Genomic DNA, 21766 nt, shown 5'->3' with positions numbered 1-21766 from the left:
TCCTGTAGAGACAAAGACCCGCCCTCACTTCCTGTAGAGACAAAGATCCACCCTTACTTCCTGTAGAGAGACACAGACCCGCCCTCACTTCCTGTAGAGAGACACAGACCCACCCTTACTTCCTGAAGAGAGACAAAGACCCACCCTTACTTCCTGTAGAGACAAAGACCCGCCCTCACTTCCTGTAGAGAGAGACAGACCCACCCTTACTTCCTGAAGAGAGACAAAGACCCACCCTTACTTCCTGTAGAGACAAAGACCCGCCCTCACTTCCTGTAGAGAGAGACAGACCCACCCTTACTTCCTGTAGAGCAGGGGTCCCCAACCGCTGGTCCGTGGCCCAGCACCAGGCCGCTGCAGTGCCCTTGCCGGTCCGCGGACACAAGGGGAGCCAGGGACGGTCAGTGGCGTAGCGGGGGCTGGGGCGGCACGCAGCAGTTCTTAGCGGCGGCCAGGGAGCGATCCAAGCAGCTCCGCTGCCTGCAAGAGGGAATAGCAGGAGCGGAGCTACAAGGACCCGTCCACTGCGTCCAGCTTCCTGCCCGCCGCCCGCGCTTCCGGTCTCTGACTGACACAGAGAGGAGCGCGGCCGCTGCTGTGTCAGAGCGAGGAAGCGCGGGCGGCGGGCAGGTGAGAGGAGAGAGGTGGTGTGTGTGTGTATGTATGTCTGTGTGTGTACATGTGTGTGTGTGTGTATGTATGTGTGTTGGTCTGTGTTTGTGTAGCCTGGCCCTGGAGGAGATGGGGACATGAAGAGAAGACCATGAGGGGAGTGATGGAGAGACGGCAGTGATGGGGTGAAGGCAATGATGGAGAGATGGCAGTGATGGGGTGAAGGCAATGATGGGGAGAAGGGAGTGATGGGGTGAAGGCAATGATGGAGAGACGGCAGTGATGGGGTGAAGGCAATGATGGAGAGATGGCAGTGATGGGGTGAAGGCAATGATGGGGAGAAGGGAGTGATGGGGTGAAGGCAATGATGGAGAGACGGCAGTGATGGGGTGAAGGCAATGATGGAGAGATGGCAGTGATGGGGTGAAGGCAATGATGAAGAGATGGCAGTGATGGGGTGAAGGCAATGATGGGGAGAAGGGAGTGATGGGGTGAAGGCAATGATGGGGAGAGAGGAGTGATGGGGTGAAGGCAATGATGGGGAGACAGCAGTGATGGGGTGAAGGCAATGATGGGGAGAAGGGAGTGATGGGGTGAAGGCAATGATGGAGAGACGGCAGTGATGGGGTGAAGGCAATGATGAAGAGATGGCAGTGATGGGGTGAAGGCAATGATGGGGATAAGGGAGTGATGGGGTGAAGGCAATGATGGGGAGAGAGGAGTGATGGGGTGAAGGCAGTGATGGGGTGAAGGCAATGATGGGGAGAAGGGAGTGATGGGGTGAAGGCAATGATGGGGAGAAGGGAGTGATGGGGTGAAGGCAATGATGGGGAGACAGCAGTGATGGGGTGAAGGCAATGATGGAGAGATGGCAGTGATGGGGTGAAGGCAATGATGGGGAGAAGGGAGTGATGGGGTGAAGGCAATGATGGGGAGACGGCAGTGATGGGGTGAAGGCAATGATGGGGAGACAGCAGTGATGGGGTGAAGGCAATGATGGAGAGATGGCAGTGATGGGGTGAAGGCAATGATGGGGAGAAGGGAGTGATGGGGTGAAGGCAATGATGGGGAGAAGGGAGTGATGGGGAGAAAAGGGTGATGGAGCACTTATTCAAAACCTATGGTGAGTTGAGTCACATTATAAATGTTGTTTAATTATAAGTATGCACTGCTACACTACAACCGTGTCCATAGCCCCGCCCCCTTATGACCAAAGCCCCGCCCCTGCCACACCTCCATCCCCGCCCTGCCGGGCCATGGAAGAATGGTCTTGCTTGAAACCGGTCCCTGGTGCAAAAAAGGTTGGGGACCACTGCTGTAGAGAGACACAGACCCACCCTTACTTCCTGTAGAGAGACAAAGACCCACCCTCACTTCCTGTAGAGAGACAAAAGACATTCCCTCGTTTCCTGTAGAGGCAAAAAACCCATCCACACTTTCTGTAGAGAGACAGACCCATCCTCACTTTCTGTAGAGAGACACAGACCCACCCTTACTTCTTGTAGAGAGACAAAAGACTCTCCCTTACTTCCTGTAGAGAGACCAAAGACCTGCCCTCACTTTCTGTAATCCACCTCGGATTCTTTGCTGCTAGAGATGGATTACACACATTTTTTTCAGGAGGTAGGCTTTATTTGGGGACATTTTTTGCATGTGTATTTTTCTTTTTCTTGGCGTTTTTCAAGTCCTATAAAGAAATCTATGTTAAGAGCACCATAAAAACTGTCATGCCAAAAGTTCCCTGCCAAAAAAATGCAAAGTATTTTAGACCATTGTACTTCGTATAATTTTCTATAGGACATTAACATCTGACCACAGCTTTGTGCGGCTTTTTTTCCCTCTGCTCCATGTGCCACTATTTGAAGTTCCAGGTGCAAAAGAAAAGTACTTTACAAGCCAATAGTAGTGTTTGGAGGGTATTACGGACCCACTGTGTGCTTGAGGCCTTACCATTGTAGGCATTGCACACCGGCTCGAGCCTCCCTGAAGCCAGTAGGCTGCATACGTTTATTCAGACGTTACACTCTTCCCTTTGAGAATTTTTAGGCTTATTTCTACATTCATCTGTACAGTGACACTGATTGATATTGATCAGCTATGTTCTTTGTGATTATGTCAGGAGCTTGGTTTTCTGACTACATAATTGATATTAAATTTTATGACTCCTCTCTTCTGGGTACACAACATGGAAATAAGAGGTAATGCGTGATCTGAAATTTTTGCTTCCTTGACTTTTAGTTTACAGGAAAATATTCTAAAGCCCAATTATTGGGTCCTTCGTCTTGGAAAAGTTGACACTATGCTTCCAACATCCTATAATAATGCAGTTACCTAATCCTGACCGTATTTATTCCTACGGAAAGGGTCGGTGGTGAAGGCAAAGCGTGACCATCATCATCAAATATGTATCTGTTCTGAGAAAAATGACATCGGAGGGGGTCTCATTGCCCACTGTAAATATATGATGCTTGTTGGGCTCAATGATTGGCAGCTATCGGGTCACAAACATTACAATATCTGTTCTGCCCCTGTGTTTTTGTTTGAAGATTCAGAAGATTGTGTGTTTAGCTCTGAAATTGGGGAACTGTACGATAGGAAACTTTTTCCAGATCTCCATAGAAACTAGTGACAGATTCAAGCCGAAACCTTCAAGTTTCTTCTTGGTTAATTGCTTCCTACATGTAACATCAGAAAGACACATAGGACGCACATCCTCATTAGCTTCACAGAAGCCGCACTCACGATATACACAGCCAGATCCAGATGTGTAATCCTGGGAGGAACAGATGGATTTGTGGTCGATCTGGTCTGTTGGCAATCAGGGCCCACACACATTTCATTAAATATGGAAGAATGTGGGGAGTCTAATACAGACAAGTATAAAGTGTTCATTGTACTGGACTGTAATAAAAACCCATGGGGTACGGGATAATGGCAATTACACTTGGGGTACAGGATAATTGAAGTGACACTTGGGGTACAGGAGGGTACAGGACAATGACAGTGCCACTTGGGGTACAGGACAATGACAGTGACACTTGGGTACATCATTACACTGGCACTTGGTGTACAGGATTACACTGACACTTGGGGTACAGCACGATAACTGACACTTGGGGTACGGGACAATGATTGGCATTTGGGGTAAAGTACGGTGACCGACACTTGGGGTACAGGACAATGACACTGACACTTGGGATAATGACACTGATACTTGGGGTACAGGGTAATGACACTGACACTTTTGGTAATAATAATAATAATCTTTATTTTTATATAGTGCTAACATATTCTGCAGCGCTTTACAGTTTGCACACATCATCACTGTCCCCGATGGGGCTCACAATCTAAATTCCCTATATTAGTATGTCTTTAGAATGTGGGAGGAAACCGGAGTACCCGGAGGAAACCCACGCAAACACGGGGAGAACATACAAACTCCTTGCAGATGTTGGTAATGACACTGACACTTGGGGGTACAGAATAATGACACTGACAACATGATATAATGCTCCATACAATATAATGAGCCCCATATAATGTTCCTTACTGTATATAATGGCCCCATATGTTGCTCTATACAGTATAATGACCCCATATAATTCTTCATACAGTATAATGGCCGCTTATGTTGCTCCATACAGAATAATGGCCCCATATACTGCTCCATACAGTATAATGGCCCCTTATAATTCTCCATACAGTATAATGAGCCCAATATAATGCTCCATATAGTATATAATGGCCCTATATATTGCTCTATACAGTATAATAGCCCCTTATAATTCTCCATACAGTATAATGGCCCCATATGTTGCTCCATACAGTATAATAGCCACATATATTTCTCCATACAGTATAATGGCCCTATATATTGCTCCATACAATATAATGGGCCTCATATATTGCTACATATATTAAAAATAATCAAATACTCACCTCTCCTCTGTTCACAAATCGTCTCAGCATCTTCTGACTCTCTGCACAGCTCGGCAGAGGCGCGCTCTAGCGATGTCCTGCTCTCTGCCCTAAGACGTCACAGAGAGTGACGCTGAAGAGACCGGAGCAGCGGGGAAGGGGAAGAGGTGAGTATTTTTTTCGGGGGGGGGGGGGGGGCAGTGCCAGCGCTGGCACCGGGTTTCCTGACTCACGGACCCCATTGTGTGCCCGATGGCGAGTGGGCCATTTGTCCAGAGCCCCTTCACTTGCCAAATGCGCCGGGTTGTGATGCTGGCCCTGACTTTTCGGGTACAGGATAATGACACTGACACTTGGGGGTACAGGATGATGACACTGACACTTGGGGGTACAGGATGATGACACTGACACTTGGGGGTACAGGATAATGACACTGACACTTGGGGGTACAGGATAATGACACTGACACTTGGGGGTACAGGATGATGACACTGACACTTGGGGGGTACAGGATGATGACACTGACACTTGGGGGTACAGGATGATGACACTGACACTTGGGGGGTACAGGATACTGACACTGACACTTGGGGGTACAGGATGATGACACTTGGGGTACAGGATGATGACACTGACACTAGGGGTACATCCTGGACTTTATATTTCATTTGGAACTTATGCCCAAGTGATATAAAACCTCTCCCTTAGGGTATGTGTACACGCTGCGGATTCCGCTGCGTTTCCGCAGCGATTTTGGCCGCTGCGGACCCGCAGCAGTTTTAGCTGCGGTGTACAGTACCATTCAAATGAATGGTAAAAAAAACCCGCTGTGTAGACGTTGCGGAAAAATCCGCGCGGATTTGCTGCGGTTTTGAAACCGCAGAAAGAAGTGACTTGTCAATTCTTTATGCGGAATCCGCAGCGGGTTCCTATCTCCACCATTGTGGAGATGGTGAATCCGCAGGACCAAACCGCAGGCAAAACCGCAGATAATCCGCAGGTCTTTTGACCTGCGGTTTATCTGCGTTTTTTGCAAAATCCGTGCGGATTAATCCGCAGCTGATTCCGCAGCGTCTGCACACAGCCTCAGACCATGGATTTTTAAGCCTTACATCTATTCTCAGTAATTTTAAACTCTTGCTTTGGGGGCCCCTTTATACTTTGTGTAGGGTCTTAGGGTTTTTATCCTCACCAGGGCATTCCTGCAGTCATTTATCTCCTTCCATAGTCTAAAGTCAGACTAGCAGATGATTGGCATCCCATTGCATCTGTGGCAGGGAATTTGGCTTGCTTTCCTCTATTGTACGTTAATGTAATTTTTTCTATTTATGTAACTCATTACAGATCGTTTTGTATTTTTGTGCATCGCTGTTTGTGTGTATTCTTCTGTCAAGGTCTCTTTTATGCCTTGTTGTACAGTGATATATCCCCCATTCTTATATTGCTGCATAACCTTAGTACATTTGCCATTCAGAGATTTGGTAATAAAGTGCAGAAAAAAACTCCATGAAATTAAGGAAAGGTGATCATTTTTTTTTTAGACAAGACATTGGAGCTGTCATATATTCCTTTATACCATAACCATATAGTGCTTCAATATACCCCCTACTCTGCCATCCAGTGCCAAAATGACCATGCACAAATAATATTGCTTCATTATACTAAAATACAGCCACAGTCAGTGCCATGATGTCAACTATTTAGGCCTCTTTCACACATCAGTTTTTTGCCATCAGTCACAATCCGTCGTTTTGTGAAAAAAAACGGATCCAGTTGCTGCTGCTGGATCCACTTCTTCCTCATAGACTTGTATTAGCGATGGATTGCCACACGTTTCATACATCGTTCGACGTTTTTTATCTACGTCGAAAAGTCGGACAGCGTTGGGATCCAGTGCCATCCGTCGTTGGCTATAATGGAATCCTATGGGCGCAGGATCCGTCGCCAGATTCTGTTTTTTTAAACTGAGCGTGCCCATAATAATTTCTATTCCTTTAATTTAACCCCGAAAGCCATTCTGGCACATAAAAAATTCTCTCTCTCCCGCTGTGTTCACACTGCGTGTTTAAATGCAGAAACTATTCAAAACCGTGTTTCATTAATTTCAACAGGAAAATACTCCTAGATTTTACACATTGGGTTATTTTAATGTGTGTATGGGGGGGGGGGGCAGCAATATTTCAGTTTGCAAATTTGACTTCAAATGAGTTGAAATTGGAAAATAAAGGTGTAAGCAACACCAGAAAAATCCACATAAAAAAAAAAAAAACTCCATGTGACCAAACCCTCATTACAGCTAGAGTGCATCCCCTAGGCCGGGATCACACATGCGAGAAACTCGGACGAGTCTCGCATCTTCCGGATCTCGGGAGCGGCTGTATGTATTTCTATGCAGCCGCACGCTCCGCTCCCAAGTGCGCCGGGTATTAAGATGCAAGACTCGTCCGAGTTTCTCGCCTGTGTGATCCCGGCCTAAACGGTCCATTTTCACTGGCTTATTTCAGCCCGTTCGCAAGTGCTGATCGATTATATGCAAGTTGATCACTGCTCATCTACTCGCCTGTTCACACTGGGTGATGTGCTGCCAAGAATGAGGATTTTTATGCCTAAACTATCCGCTCATCAGATGAACAAGCGTTTTGCTCATTTGTGGAGTGACTGGCGAATGAACAAATATTAAGCAAAGAGGGTTTTGATACCAACATAGATAGGGATTCTTTACTGTAAGAGCAGTGAGACTATTGAACTTTCTTCATAAGGCGGTTAGCATAAAAAAACGCAGCAAAAACATGTAGTGTGAACTTAGCCTATTGGGGAAGGAATATTTTCCCATACATGTAGACCAACACTAGTTATATAGGTGTGTATCGCTACCATACTGCTCCTTATTAATAACAGACCGTTGCTGGATTGTGATCCGGCTTTTGACCTGCGTTTTATTCCTAGTCATTTAGATAATATTCCGTCTTTCTGTAATCAGCAGACAGTCACATGTTCCGTGCCCAGGTTCTGCACCGAGCCCTGCGTACATGACACATCGCAGGAAATGCACCGCTTCCATCCAGCGCGATGTTTTTCCTTGAATCCACCAGGGCTGAATCACCCGTTCCTGTTTTCCCGGCAGTTATGTGGATGTTTGAAATCTGGTTGCTTTTCCCTAGTACGGTGAGACCGCTCTGACAGCTGGGCAGCAGCCCCTCCTCTCCTGCAGAGAGATTTCCCATCCACCAACCAGCAGCCTCCATTGTACTGTACTGTCAAAATGCAGGCTGCACCCACACACAGTCAGCTATGCCACTGACACATTACAATTCTGCATAGGTCTACAGGTTGGGTTCGCTCTGTAGTACTGTGCACTGCACTGCTGAGATTTCCCCACTGGAACGTGCTCTGCGGCAGGATCCCATCAGCCATACGGAGTTTTCTGCCAGGGTTTTTCAGCAGGCGAACACCTCTAACTGGTGTCATAACTAAGACGCTTGATTCCCTCAAAAGCATATTGCCAAGGGCACCAGCCGTCAGCGTCGTAAGCTGCATCTGCTTCTTGGCCGAGACTGAAGAAAATACATCTTAAGCTGGAAATCCTGCTGCTCCATGAAGAGCCATACTGATACAGACCAGGGACGAACAGATACAGCAGGTTTCTCAAGACACATTTGAAGATGTGCTGAAAAGATAACGAAAACAAGCATTTATTTCCCATTACAGGTGTCAGATGACGTGCTTGATGATGTGCCGAGAAGATTCCCATGAACCAAAACGCTTATGATGTCTTCTCTTTGGAGGAAACGTACTGAGACCTTGTTTTGATGATGGAGACTGATCCACTGACTGAATTCATGTCTGGCTGTGTAAATCTGCAGTGGATGTCATTGTGAGAGTCTTCTAATAGGACAAGCTGGTCTACAGAGAAGAAGAAAAGAGGTGTCTAGAAGGTGGAGAAGATGCCATCCATCCTGGTGGCTTCCAAGATGAAATCAGGACTACCCAAACCGGTTCATAGTGCAGCTCCTATCCTTCACGTTCCCGCAAGGACAATCCCGCAGCCTTGTTACCTGAAATTAGGGAACAAGATAGAACTGTCCAAGCCATTGTATACGACGAGTCAAATTCCACTGAAGCCACACTTTGGTTATGAATCTACAGGGGAAGCTCTTCCCATCAAGAAGATGGACTCATCGGAAAATGATTTCGACACACAGGTCAGAGAATGATCCTTTTACTACAGAGATGATATCTCTACCATCTTTTCTGTCATACATTTGATGATGTAATGGGTAGAGCAGACCGTGTAGAATAGACAGGCAACCAGCATGCCATCCAAAGTGGTTCTGTGCCGTGTGAGTGGTTGGAAGGAATAGGCAACTCTCCCAAAGAATTTCTAGAGGTAGGGTGGACCGAAGAATTACCTATACTACCCAAACAGGATATGGCGAAGAGATGGTGATTGGAGTGGTTAACTATTCTGCTCAAATGGGTTCTGAAGTTGGGACGGAGGTCCAGAGAGTTACCTATACCATCCAGTGAGATTATGGTGGAGGGAGGGTGGTCCGAAGAGTTACCTATGCCACCAAAAGAGGATCTGGCAAAGGGAAGGTGATTGGGAGAGTTTACATATCCACCTTAGTAGGTTCTGGCAGAGGGAAGGTGTTCCAGACAGAGCAACCTATGTCATCCAGTGAGGATCTAGTGGGGGGAGTGTGGTCCGGAGAGTTACCTATGCTATCCAGTTAGGATCTGGTGGAGGAAGGACTTTCTGGAGATTCAACTATGAAATCCAGTGAGTTTCTCAAGGACGGGTTGTCTGGAGAGAGTAACCTATGCCATCCAGTGAGATTCTGATGGAGGAAGGGTGGTCCGGAGAGTTGTCTTTGCCATCCAGTGAGGATTTGACAGAGGGACACTTGTCTGGAGAGAGCAACCTATGCCATCTACTAAGGTTCTGATAGAGGGAGGGTTGGCTGAAGAGTTACCTATGCAATCCAGTGAGGTTTCGGGGAAGGAACTCTGGTGTGGAGATTTACCTATTCATCCAGTAGGGTTCTGGTGGAGGGAGGGTGTCCCGCAGAGTTACCTGTGCAATCCAGTTAGGTTCTGGTGGAGGGAGGGTGATTGGGCGTGTTACCCAAGCTGATAGTAGTGTTAGTGGTGGATATGTGGGGGAGGTGTAGTGAAGGTTCTCCATCTTAATGTATGTATGAGTTGCCCTGACCCATCTATGTGATTCCTGTAGAATACACACCTCCTCCCTCATAGATTTAGATTTTATTTTAGTATTATAATGAATGCATTTTGTTAATGAAACCCATCATAAATTATAAATTCGGTGTTGGACATGTCAGTATGTGATAACTATAGATCATGCTATACGAGTAGAGTGCATGCCACTCAAAAAGGTTTTTACAGAGGTTGGGGGGTTGGTTAAGGAAATTTTAACAAAATATTCCATGCCCCCAGAGAGGCTATAAAAGGGGTGTTACCTACTGATCCCTCCTCATGCCTGGTCTCCGTATATGTGGGCACGATTTACCTTGATAAGGGATTCCTAGTGTGATTCCTGCAGAATATGCCCCCCTTCTTCCCCCCAATATGGCTTTTAGTTATATTTTATGTACTCATTCAGGATAATTGAGTTTAATATGGAAGGATGTTAGTAATAGAAGGCATAAATGATGGATATAGGGTTAATATGTCAGTACGGGACCCCCAAACCCCGAGCCCTGCTGCTTTTCCCATCATATTCCCCCTCCGATTCAGACAGGTGTCGTCTTGGAAAGCAAAGTCAGACGGGAAGGATGTGACTCTAATACTAAGATGGAGAGGAAGGAGATGGTGTCTGGGCCGTGGTGTAATTCTGCAGTCCTGTGTAATGCGGTGCTAGATATAATGGAGACCACTCTGTGATGTACATGGGTGGGGGCGAGGGGTGCTTAGGTTATCAGGGGAGCAGATTTAATTGATATTTGCTATGTTGTGCATTGTGTATGTGAAAACCGCCACAGAGAATTTTTCATCTCTGCTTTGTAAGGATAATCACACGAGAGAAGTGTTACTCTAGAAAATTGGGCTGGTAACACGGAGGCGCTGGGTGCAGAGACGTGTGAAGATGGATTTTGGCAGCCGCAGAATGGCTTCCTGTCACTGTGTTGTTATGAATCACCATATCCTCCCTGATGGGGTGATGCCGGCCACATTTGGGATAGGTGATAAGATCAGGTGGTATTACAGGAGTATGGGGGGCCCAGGCTTGTATGATGGGGGGCTGTCATTCTCACATGGAGCCTGCAGTTAGCAGCGGATTACTCAGCAGATGGCAATGAGCGGTTATATTTAGTCTTTCTATACAAGTCATTTTTTCCTACAAACACATTGGAAAATTCATTCTGGAGCCAGTTCTCCAAGCAGCGTAGAGAGAAGGACTGGGAAGGGTGTCACTGCGGGGTCAGATGGTGGAGGCACCTGTTACAGGGAGGAAACTCAAGTACATCCAATGCCTACAACCGACCACCCATCGTTCCCAGGCTCCTGAATGGCAGCGCTGCCTCTATAGAACTGCTTAACAGGTCGGATCTTAGAAAGCTGGGTGACGACTCCTTCATCAGATGCAATGGCGGATACATAGCTTGTCATCCGATTTTATCAGATACAAGCATGAACAAATGATTCCGTACAGAAGACAAATATCACATTTCGGCCTTTAAGGTTTGATCCTCCCGGAGACATAATGAGGTGCAGGAGCTCCTGTGCACCAGCTAATAGTACTGACTACTCCCTGCAGCAGTGGATGAGGAGCGCACCTATCTGTAAGACATACTGATGATATACTCTGCAGTGCTGAGACGTCGAACATCTTCACTGAGAGAACCCGACCGTCCCCAGAACACTGCACCTCAGTACTGACATACCGACCATATACTCTGCACTGTACCTGGAATACAGAGCCCATCCCTAATACACATGGCATAGCGCGCTAATACGCTGCACTGTACATGGAATACAGAGCCCATCCCTAATACACATGACATACTGCCCTAATACACATGACATACCCCCTAATACTCTGCACTGTACATGGGATACAGAGCCCATCCTTAATACACATGACATGCCTTCCTAATACTCTGCACTGAACATGGGATACAGAGCCCATCCCTAATACACATGACATACCGCCCTAATACTCTGCACTGTACACGGGATACAGCGCCCATCCTTAATACACATGACATACCACCCTAATACTCTGCACTGTACATGGGCTACTTAGCCCATCCCTAATACACATGACATACCGCCCTAATACTCTGCACTGTACATGGGATACAATGCCCATCCTTAATACACATGACATGCCACCCTAATACTCTGCACTGTACATGGGATACAATGCCCATCCTTAATACACATGACATGCCACCCTAATACTCTGCACTGTACATGGGCTACAGAGCCCATCCCTAATACACGACATACCGCCCTAATACTCTGCACTGTACATGTGCTACAGAGCCCATCCCTAATACACATGACATACCGCCCTAATATTCTGCACTGTACATAGGATACAGAGCCCATCCCTAATACACATGACATACCGCCCTAATACTCTGCACTGTGCATGGGCTACAGAGCCCATCCCTAATACACGACATACCGCCCTAATACTCTGCACTGTACATGGGATGCAAAGCCCATCCCTAATACTGCAATGCACTGTACAACTGACGTACCACCCTAATACTCTGTTCTGTACATGACATACCACCCTAATACTCTGTACTGTACAGCTGACACAGTACGCTGACATACCCCTCATTCTCTGAGGTTCACATTGTCAACTTTGCGGCACTACACGACTACATATCGGGTACGCGTTTGCCGATTGGCGGTTGTTTCATTGGTCATTCAGACAGGTAGACGCATCTCCCATGTGCATGGAACAATCGGTAATGGACCGTTCTGTACACCGTTCTGCCATTCTCGGCAGCACGGGTCCTGATTACATTGAATGATGTGCTGCCGAAAGCAATTTCACCCGTTGACTAAGCATCGGCCACCTGGTTACACAAACCGATAATTGGGAAACCTGTCAATGTGTTCACCATGTGCTGTAGGACACGCATACACATACTATATATACACAGTAACGTTCCTCACTGTCTGTGGACGGGGGTTACTCACTTTGCAGGTCTTGGAGGTAAACACTGGCACACACAGGGTTAAAACGAGTCCATTCGGTTTATTTTCTCCATAAACCATTGAACCATGAACAAAAGGCAAACAGTCTTACAAGCAACACAAAAACAGTCCTTAGCTGGGCTTGGTTTCCTCAGGTCCTGTGCACACACAGGCCAGGGCAATGTCCATAGCAGAGCTCTATCTGCAGCCACAGACCCAGGAAGGCTTCTCCTTCCTTAGAACACCGACCACTGCTGTAGGGTCCCACCTGGACACATGGAAGTCTGTCCACACTCTGACAGACTCCCTCACACTCTGACACGTGCTAAACACCTCAGTTACATAGCCCTGTAACCACACCCATAGGTGAGTTATGGATCACATCAGCTGGTCACATGGTCAGGACCTCCCAACAGGTCCTGAACATACACATATCTTCAGGCAAAATAGGGTACAGTCCACACCCCCACCCAGAGGTGAGGCAATATGGGTAGCCAGACCCTCCCATCTCTCATAGCTACCCGCAACCCGGACCCAGTGCACTAAATGACATCTTTAGTGCTCATGTACACTATAGACAAAATACTCCGGGTTGCATCGCAGGGAGCATCCATCCATGTGACATATACCTCCCATTAACCACGCGACCACCCGTCACACCACATATCCCCCCCCCCTCTGCCTAAAGCCGTGGGGCTTAGCACTTTCTATTACTCGACCAGAGATCCTTCTCGGTCGTCTCTGCCAGTCAAATCGTCTATCAAAGTCAGGCCCTGCTAGTGAACCCTTCAGTAGGCATCCATTATCCGACTCTGTCTCGTTCTTTGATAAAGATGGGCCCATGTCAGACCACCCGCATCCCCGGCGGTCAGTATGGTGTTGCGACTCCCTTGCCCCCATACCTCTTGTCTGGACTGACTTTGTCACCCCGTCTTCTACAGGGTCTCCCGCCTAGGTCACTCAGCTCTGAGCTAGCTGAGGCATCACTACTTCCTCTTCCATCAGGCCACCTACTGTCCTCTCTCTGCCGGCCATTTCTCCTAAGGCCTATATGGTCCCGAGAGCAGCCCTTCCATTTATCTCTATGTACTCTCATCTCCAGCTTGAGGACTTCCAGTCTTAAGCGAACCTCTTTGCCTTTCTATACCGCGAGTTGAAGGTGGCGGCCATCTTCTTTCCATTTCCTGCAGCTCTGTTGATCTGCTCCCTCTCAAGTCTTAGCTGCTCTACTTTCAGGTATGACACGCGATATTCCAGGAGCATCCGGATATTTCCAAGGCTCTCCATGGACCCGACAACGAGGAATGGAATCATCCCATCTTCACCCATGTCCTGGGCTTCGTCATCAGCCGGAATCCTCACTCATCACGCCAGACCTGTTCACCATCTCCTGCATCACTTTCCCAAACCTTCCGATGACTTTCCTCACCAGACCTCCGGGCAATTGAATGATGTCTTCTGCAATGCCCTGCTGACTTTGAACTTTCCTTGCACACTCTTGACATCGAGCAACTTTTTTCTTCAACAGGATCATCTGCTTTGTGCGGAGGCATTGTAGATGCATATCCCTCAGGATAGCAACACGCTTCCTTGTGACTTCCTTAGTTGACAGTATGACCAACTGCTTCGTCTCTGGTGCCCAAATCACACTACATGCTTCTATAGCCTTCCTAAAGGCCCCATGCCCATCCTCAATGGCACACGCTTCTTGGGTACCTCTATTATACACTTGAAAAGCGAAGCCTCCCCTTCTTGGACATACTGTTGGACCTCCTCGTCCTGAGCGTCAGCGCAGTTTTTCAAGACATCGGCATCCCTTGTATGGCCACCTGCGTGGCACTTCCCCCAGCTGTATTTCTTCCTCCGTGGAGGCCCATTCTTTGGTCAGCCTCTCCAGCTCACGCTCCTTCATTGTGATCAGCTCGGGAGAGCGCAACCGTTTGATTTCCCGGTCATACGTGGATTTCTGGAGCTGGGCCTTAGTCTCCTTTATCTTGAGCTCTTGAAGAACTCCATCTCGCTCCTCTGCCAAGCAGCAACGCTCATCCTCTCTACGGAGAATCTCCTGTTGATGCTTCTCTTGGGTCTCTCTGAGCACTTCTATATCTTCCAACAGGGTCTTGTTTATGGTTTTACACGCTGACAGGTGACCTCTGAGCTCAGAGACTTCCTTCTCCAGCTCATCCACTCTGTGCTCAGTCACTTGTCTCAGTGCCTTGACTGCCAAGAGCTCGGACTCTTCAGGCAAAATAGGGTACAGTCCGCACCCCCACCCAAAGGTGAGGCAATATGGGTAGCCAGACCCTCCCATCTCTCATAGCTACCTGAAACCCGGACCCAGTGCACTAAATGACATCTTTAGTGCTCATGTACACTATAGACAAAATACTCCGGGTTGCATCGCAGGGAGCATCCCTCCATGTGACATATACCTCTCATTAACCACGCAACCACCCGACACACCACAATATATATGTGTGTATATGTATATTTCTGTATAATTCCGTGCAATTCCATGATGCTGTTGCCTGTAGACATTAAATCTCCGGAGCACTGGAGGATTTAATTATGACTAGTACATGTAATAGGCGATACATTATTGTGCAGCCGGAGGGAGATGGATGTGCCATTAAGCATACGGTCCTGCTTGTTTAGATGACAGCGTGCATTTAAATACCAAACATATCTTTAGGTGGATATATATATGTACATATATATATACATATACATGAGGCGGCTTGTAATGTGATTGATAGCAAAGTCTCTTGTTTCTGCTACTATGGAAACCAAATTCACAATCCTTTCCTTTATCATTACGATCTGCTGTTCCGAAGGGAATTTATATATAACTTGTATAGTTGGCTGCAGAATCCATTATCTGGAGCCGAAGAATTTCCAAGAACGTTCCTAGAAAAATAATGTCGTCAAATGCACCTGATATAGGCGCTGGGCCAAGTGACTGGACTCCTGTCTTCCATACCATCAGAGCCTTCATACAGCTAAAATTTTAAGTCTTCACCTTTGAGTCCTGGGATTAAATTATCAATTTATATTGGCCTGAAGCAGCCACTAGAGGGAGCTAAAGAGATTAGTGCATATAATGAATAGGTAATAACACAGTATGCAGGGTGCTCCCCCTAGTGGTAGACAGATTTTTTTTTCTTTTATGGTACTTTCTATGCACAGATGTTTCTTAAGGTGTAACTCTCATTTCAGTGAGTAGGCTGGTGTGTGTGTACATGAGTAAAAACATTAATTCTGTTATAGGACTTTATCCTGCATTTTACATCAGTTTTCCACCTGTGGAGGCTCTATTTTTACTCTGGTGTCACTGAGCTAGAGACTATTTGCTGTGAAGTTTCCAATACACGATACATTCAAATATGAGGAATTCCTGCTCCCCTGTCTATATGTAGCACATCTTCACAAGCAGCAGCAGTATAGAGGACGTTGCACAGCAGTACTGAGTAATGTAGCTATGAATCTAGCTCTGGGGTGAGATGAACAGTTATAAAAATGAAGCAGCACCCTCTGTGTGTGTCTATGCTCATCTAACTCTACCCCTATCCCTTATCCTTTGCATAGATTTTAATAGGCAGCTGTAATTTGATCTCTCAGTGAACTGACGGTCCTTCAGTTTTGACTAAATGGATTTGAGCATCTTATAAGAGAAGAACGACGCCGATACCTCTGATGAAGATATATTACAAGCGTTTTCTGTTGATTTAAATACAGACCATTTAAAGGGGTGGTCCGATCAGCAGGTACTTGTTACATAAAAACAAAATAAGTCATTGTCACCCCCTGATTCCAACATGATTAATTTTTGTCACTTTGACAAGCCCCAACTCCCAGGAATCGAGCACCTTTTGTCTGGACAAATCCCTTTAATTTTATCCTTTCCTGGGAGAGCTGGGTGACAATTGTCCCCGCAGACTCCTAAATAAAAAAAAACAAAAAAAAAAAACGTACTCCTGTTATTCGGACATATGGCGAGATATAGCATTGCATTGCCACTTCTGACAACCCTTACTGGAGCTCTGCTGGTGGCCATATTGGTTGTCACCCAAGCTGTGAAGAAACAAGCTGTTCTGCTTCAGTCCGTAGCCTGTTGCCAGATGGAGGAAGGGTTTTTTGTTGTTGGGAGCAGTGGTGATAATACTGTGGTTGTAGGGAATTTCCAGATAAGTCCTTAGATTATTCTGCAGATTGGCTACAGAGTGGAAATCCCCTTTAAGGACATAGCTACAGTATATACAGTGTCTTGAAAAAGTATTCATACCCCGTGAACTTTTCCACATTTTTTCACGTTACACTCACAAACCTAAATGTATCGTATTGGGATTTTATGTGATGTACCAACACGAAGTAGAAAGTATTTGTGACGTGTAAAGGAAATAATAGATTGGTTTTCTAATTATTACAAGGATAGCCCTGTATTTAGCTCTATCTATCTTCCCATCAACTCTTAACAGCTTTCCTGCCCTTGCTGAAAGAAAGCCTCCCCACAGCAGGATGTTTCCACCACCATGTTTGACGGCGGGGATGGTCTTTTCACGGTGATGTGCAGTGTTCGTTTTCTGACACACATATATTGTTTGGAAGTTAACCCAAGAAATTCTCCTTTGGTCTTATCTTACCAGAGCACCTTCCTCCATATGCTCGCTGTGCCACATGCATGTCTTTTTGCAAACTGAAAATAGGACTTCGTATGACTTCCTTTAAAAAAAATTACTATCTTCTTGCCACTCTTCCATAAAGGCCAGATTTGTGGAGGACATGAATAATAGTTATCCTGTGGATAGATTTTCCACCTGAGCTGTGGATCTCTTCAGCTCCTCCAGAGTGAGCATGGACCTCTTGGCTGCCTCTCTAATTAGTGCCGTTCTTGCTTGGGATGTTAGTTTAGGTGACCTGCCATGTCTTGGTAGGTTTGTAGTTGTGCCATACTCATTCAATTTTTGAATAATAGATTGAGCAATGCACCCTAAGATGTTCAGAGCATGGGCTTTTTTTTTTTTTTTTTTTAGAACCTAACCCTGCTAACACAATTCCACCATGCTGTGAGTGACACCTCAGCCTCTCTATAGGATAGGGGCATCCTGAGCTGTTAGTATGAGTGAAAGGCCAATCTGAGTCAGGGGCGTGCTGGGCTGTCAGCATTGTAATTGACAGCCCAGCTGCCCAAACTGGCTGGGCATGCAGGGTCTTCCAGGCTATTTAGCTGTCAGGCTATTATCAGACCTTGCTAGTTGTAAAGGCCCTTTTACATTTAGCGATGCATCAGCGATCCGACGAGCGATCCGACGAGCGATCCGATGCAGTCAGGATCGCTGGTGCATCGCTAAATGATCGCTAGTGAGCTTTCATACAGAAAGATCTCACAGCGATGCAGCAGCGACGCAGCGCACGATACTCACCTTTCACACACAGCGATCCTGACGTCCTCCCGCCCGCGTCCAGCGTCGCTCGTCGTCACAGCAGGAAGTCTCAGCAGGAAGCGCCCGACGAGAAATGGAGCCGGACATTCTCGCGCGATCAGCAATGGACAGCGGGGGAGCCGGTCGTTGGTAAGTATCACACATGGCGATATCGCTAGCAATATCGCTATAACGTCACAAAACCGGTGACGTTTTAGCAATATTGCTAGCGATATCGCTTAGTGTAAAACCCCCTTAACTTTTAACTCCGTGGTGTATTTGCTTTGTATTCTGATATTCTGATCTTTGTTGCCAGAACTTGGATTGGACTTTTTGACTACCTGTTTGTATTACCCTTTTTGCTGTGACGCTCTCTGACCTTTGTTTCCTGACCTCGGACTTTGCCTTTGACTATTCGCTGGTATAATCCCTGAGACTCCTTGACTTTCCCATCTCACGTCTTACCCATGAGAAGTGACTCAGCGTCACACCTGCTTTACTCTACTCCACAACTTTATCCCTGACCTGTCTGGTGGGATCTTTGGCTTTCATGATTCTGTTTGATCCTTAATGTTCTCAAACAAACCTCTGAGGCCTTCACAGAACATCTGTAGTTATACTGAGAAGAAATTACGCACGTGGATTCAGTTTACTAATTATGTGACTTCTGGAGGCAATTGGTGACTTATGATTTTTTCACGGGTATCAGACTACAGGGGGCTGAATACAAAATGCTCCTCACAATTTTCAGATTTATGTTTGTAAAATAATTAGAAAACCATGTATCATTTTCTTTACAATTCACAAATACTTGTTACTTTGTGTTGGAGTGTCACATAAAAGCCCAATAAAATACATTTAAGCTTGTGGGTGTAACGTGAAAAAATGTGGAAAGGTTCACGGGGTATGAATACTTTTTCAAGGCATTGTAGGTAGATCCATTCTTGTGTGTTGGCGTGTTGTAACCTGCAGCTCTGTGTATGTTCCTAGCCTTTATCTTCACATTTGCCTCTTATTTAAATATATCCTTGACTACAGCGCATATCGGCCCCAGCTCGTTGTCCGGGCTCCAGGCTCCTCCAGTATTCATGGTCTGAGGCTTTCGGCATTATAATGGGGGTCAGGTACAGTGGGGGAGCGCTGGGGGTGTGTAAATGTCTGCACATGTGTGTATTTTATTACAAGCCTCGGTATAGACATAGTAGCAAAGCTAAAAAGTGTGGCCCCTATTAGCATCCCACTGTGAACAATGGGGGGACATTTCTGAATGATCGTGTGCCCCCAATTGTGTATTTTTGCACACATCCATATTGCTTTCCCAAAGATTGATATTATTCACATATGTAGGAAGATAAACTAGATCCGACCCTGTCAGAGGAATGTAGGAAAACCGGTCCCGAAGTTTCATCATGTCAACTAATGACTGCATGACGAGAAGCAGGGGGTTTGGAGCTTTGTGTCAGGATAAAACCCTCAGTACTGAGCCACCATGTTGATGAATAAATTCAAATCAGAGAAAAGTGAACTGCACCAGACAAATTTGCATCTCCGACTTAGGGCTCATACTCACATGCGAGAAACTCTGACGAATCTCGCACGTCAATACCCGGCACTGCCGCCGGCGCTTGGGACCGGAGTGCGTGGCTGCATGTATTTCTATGCTGCTGAACGCTGCGACCCGAGTGCCTGTGGCAGTGCCGGGTATTGACGTGCGAGATTCGTCCGAGTTTCTCGCATGTGAGTATGAGCCCTTAGAGATGAAGTTGCCTTTTATTTGACTGAATGTTTCCAGCTCATTAAGGCTACTTTCACACATCCGTTTTTTTAAATCCGGCATGATGCGGCGAAATTTGTGTAAACCGGATCCGGACTTGGATCCGGTTTTTTCACATAGAATATAATGATCGCCGCATCATGCCGGATGGACATGCGGCGCCTCCGGGTTTTGCCGGATACGGCAAACATGCGCCGTCCGGCGTCTGCAAAAAACGTTGGCTGCAACGTTTTTTTGCAGCGCCGGACCGGCTTTTTCAAGTGCGCATGCCCGGGCACTATGAGTTTTAACCCCACAAGTGCCCGGCGCGCATCTCTCTCTCTCTCTCTCCCCCTCCCCTTCTCTCTCTCTCTCCATACGCTCCATACCTTTCTTTGGCTGGCTCTCTCGTCCCCCTCTGTCTCTCTGGCTGCTCTCTCGTCCCCCGCTGTCTCTCTGGCTGCTCTCTCGTCCCCCGCTCTCTCTTCGGCTGCTCTCTCGTCCCCCGCTCTCTCTTCGGCTGCTCTCTCGTCCCCCGCTCTCTCTTCGGCTGCTCTCTCGTCCCCCGCTCTCTCTTCGGCTGCTCTCTCGTCCCCCGCTGTCTCTTTGGCTGCTCTCTTGTCCCCCGCTGTCTCTCTGGCTGCTCTCTCGCCTCCCGATCTCTCTCCGGCTGGCTCTCTCGACCCCCGGTGCTGCGGCTCCTTTAAATGTCCTCCAAGCCGCATCAGGGGCCGCATGTACATCCGGTGTCACCGCTGCAGGCCGGATCCGGACCCCTGACACCGGATGTCTGAAAGAGGCCTTAAACAATCTATGGTGCTCAGCATAAAAAAAAAAAAAAATCAATATGATATTCAACAGCAAAGAATTTTACGGCACTCACCACGTTTGAAGAATTAAAAAATAATTTTTCCATGTGGAATAATAAAATAATTTTTTATATATTGTTTAAACATTGTGCTTGTTTCTTTTCAGCAAATAATTATATGGAAGAGATGGGTTTGTTAATATTACTGTGTGAGGCACATTGATATATTATTGTTGGATTTTTTGGTTGATTGTAAACGTCGACACATAGCCTTATGGTGCAAGCATTTGAGTGTGGGATACAGGCTATAGAGGAATGCGGGGAGTGCTGGGGTGGACAACGGCCGTTTTGCATGCTAACACTTCAACGGGTCCCATAGGATTGTGTTTTGTTAGCGTTTTTTAAGCATTTCCGCAGCGGCAAAAACATGGCGGAAATGCTTAAAAAACGCAACGTGGGCACACAGCCTAAAGGTGAAATAAAGGACATTTGAGAAATTCTTCAAATTTGGTGAATGCCGGAAAATTCTTTGCTGTTGAATTTCATGTTGATGAATATGATGAAGCTATACATCCTGCCTGACTAGGTTTGCTGAAACTTATAGTGCACCAGTGTGTGTGTGTGTGTGTGTGTGTGTGTGTGTGTGTGTGCCTCACGGTCATTCGTGCAAAGGATCACTGAGACCGGAGCGTGGAGAGAGGCAGGATGGCTGAACGCGACGTCGGAAGGTGAGAATAACTATATTTTTTTATTTTTTTTATTATTTTTTACACCTGATCGATGGTCTCCCGCCTGTCACACACAGCGATGCGTGCTGGCCAGCGGGAGACCAGCGAGCAAAGAAATGTCCAGAGGTTTCTTCCAGCGATCAGCGATACCGGCAGGGGGGCCGCTCGCAGATCGCTGTCACACACAGCGATCTCGCTGGTGAGATCGCTGTTACGTCACAAAAGTTGTGACTCAGCAGCGATCTCGCTACCGAGATCGCTTAGTGAGACGGGGCCTTTAGCGATGCACCAGCGATCCCGACCAGCGATATGATGCGGTCAGGATCGCTGGTGCATCGCTAAGTGGTCG

The 21766-nt window shown here is 46.8% G+C and overlaps 1 protein-coding gene across 4 annotated transcripts in view; it reads left to right on the top strand.

Annotated features, from left to right (window-relative positions):
* The window catches only part of NAV2 (neuron navigator 2), a 479602-nt gene that overhangs the window by 203071 nt on the left and 254765 nt on the right, over positions 1-21766 (top strand). For 3 of the 4 annotated variants that reach the window (XM_073578321.1, XM_073578320.1, XM_073578319.1), the window contains exon 1: positions 7833-8732. The exons of the other annotated variant lie outside the window; for it this stretch is intronic. In XM_073578321.1, the coding sequence (XP_073434422.1) occupies positions 8475-8732 (258 nt within the window). In that variant the 5' untranslated portion in view covers positions 7833-8474. Of the gene's footprint in view, positions 1-7832; positions 8733-21766 lie in introns of those variants that run through there. 4 annotated transcript variants of the gene reach the window in all.

Source organism: Dendrobates tinctorius, unplaced genomic scaffold, assembly GCF_039654945.1.
Source record: "Dendrobates tinctorius isolate UK_male_01 unplaced genomic scaffold, ASM3965494v1 ptg000059l, whole genome shotgun sequence".
NCBI classification, from domain to species: domain Eukaryota; kingdom Metazoa; phylum Chordata; class Amphibia; order Anura; family Dendrobatidae; genus Dendrobates; species Dendrobates tinctorius.
This window is presented reverse-complemented; position numbering and strand designations above follow the sequence as displayed.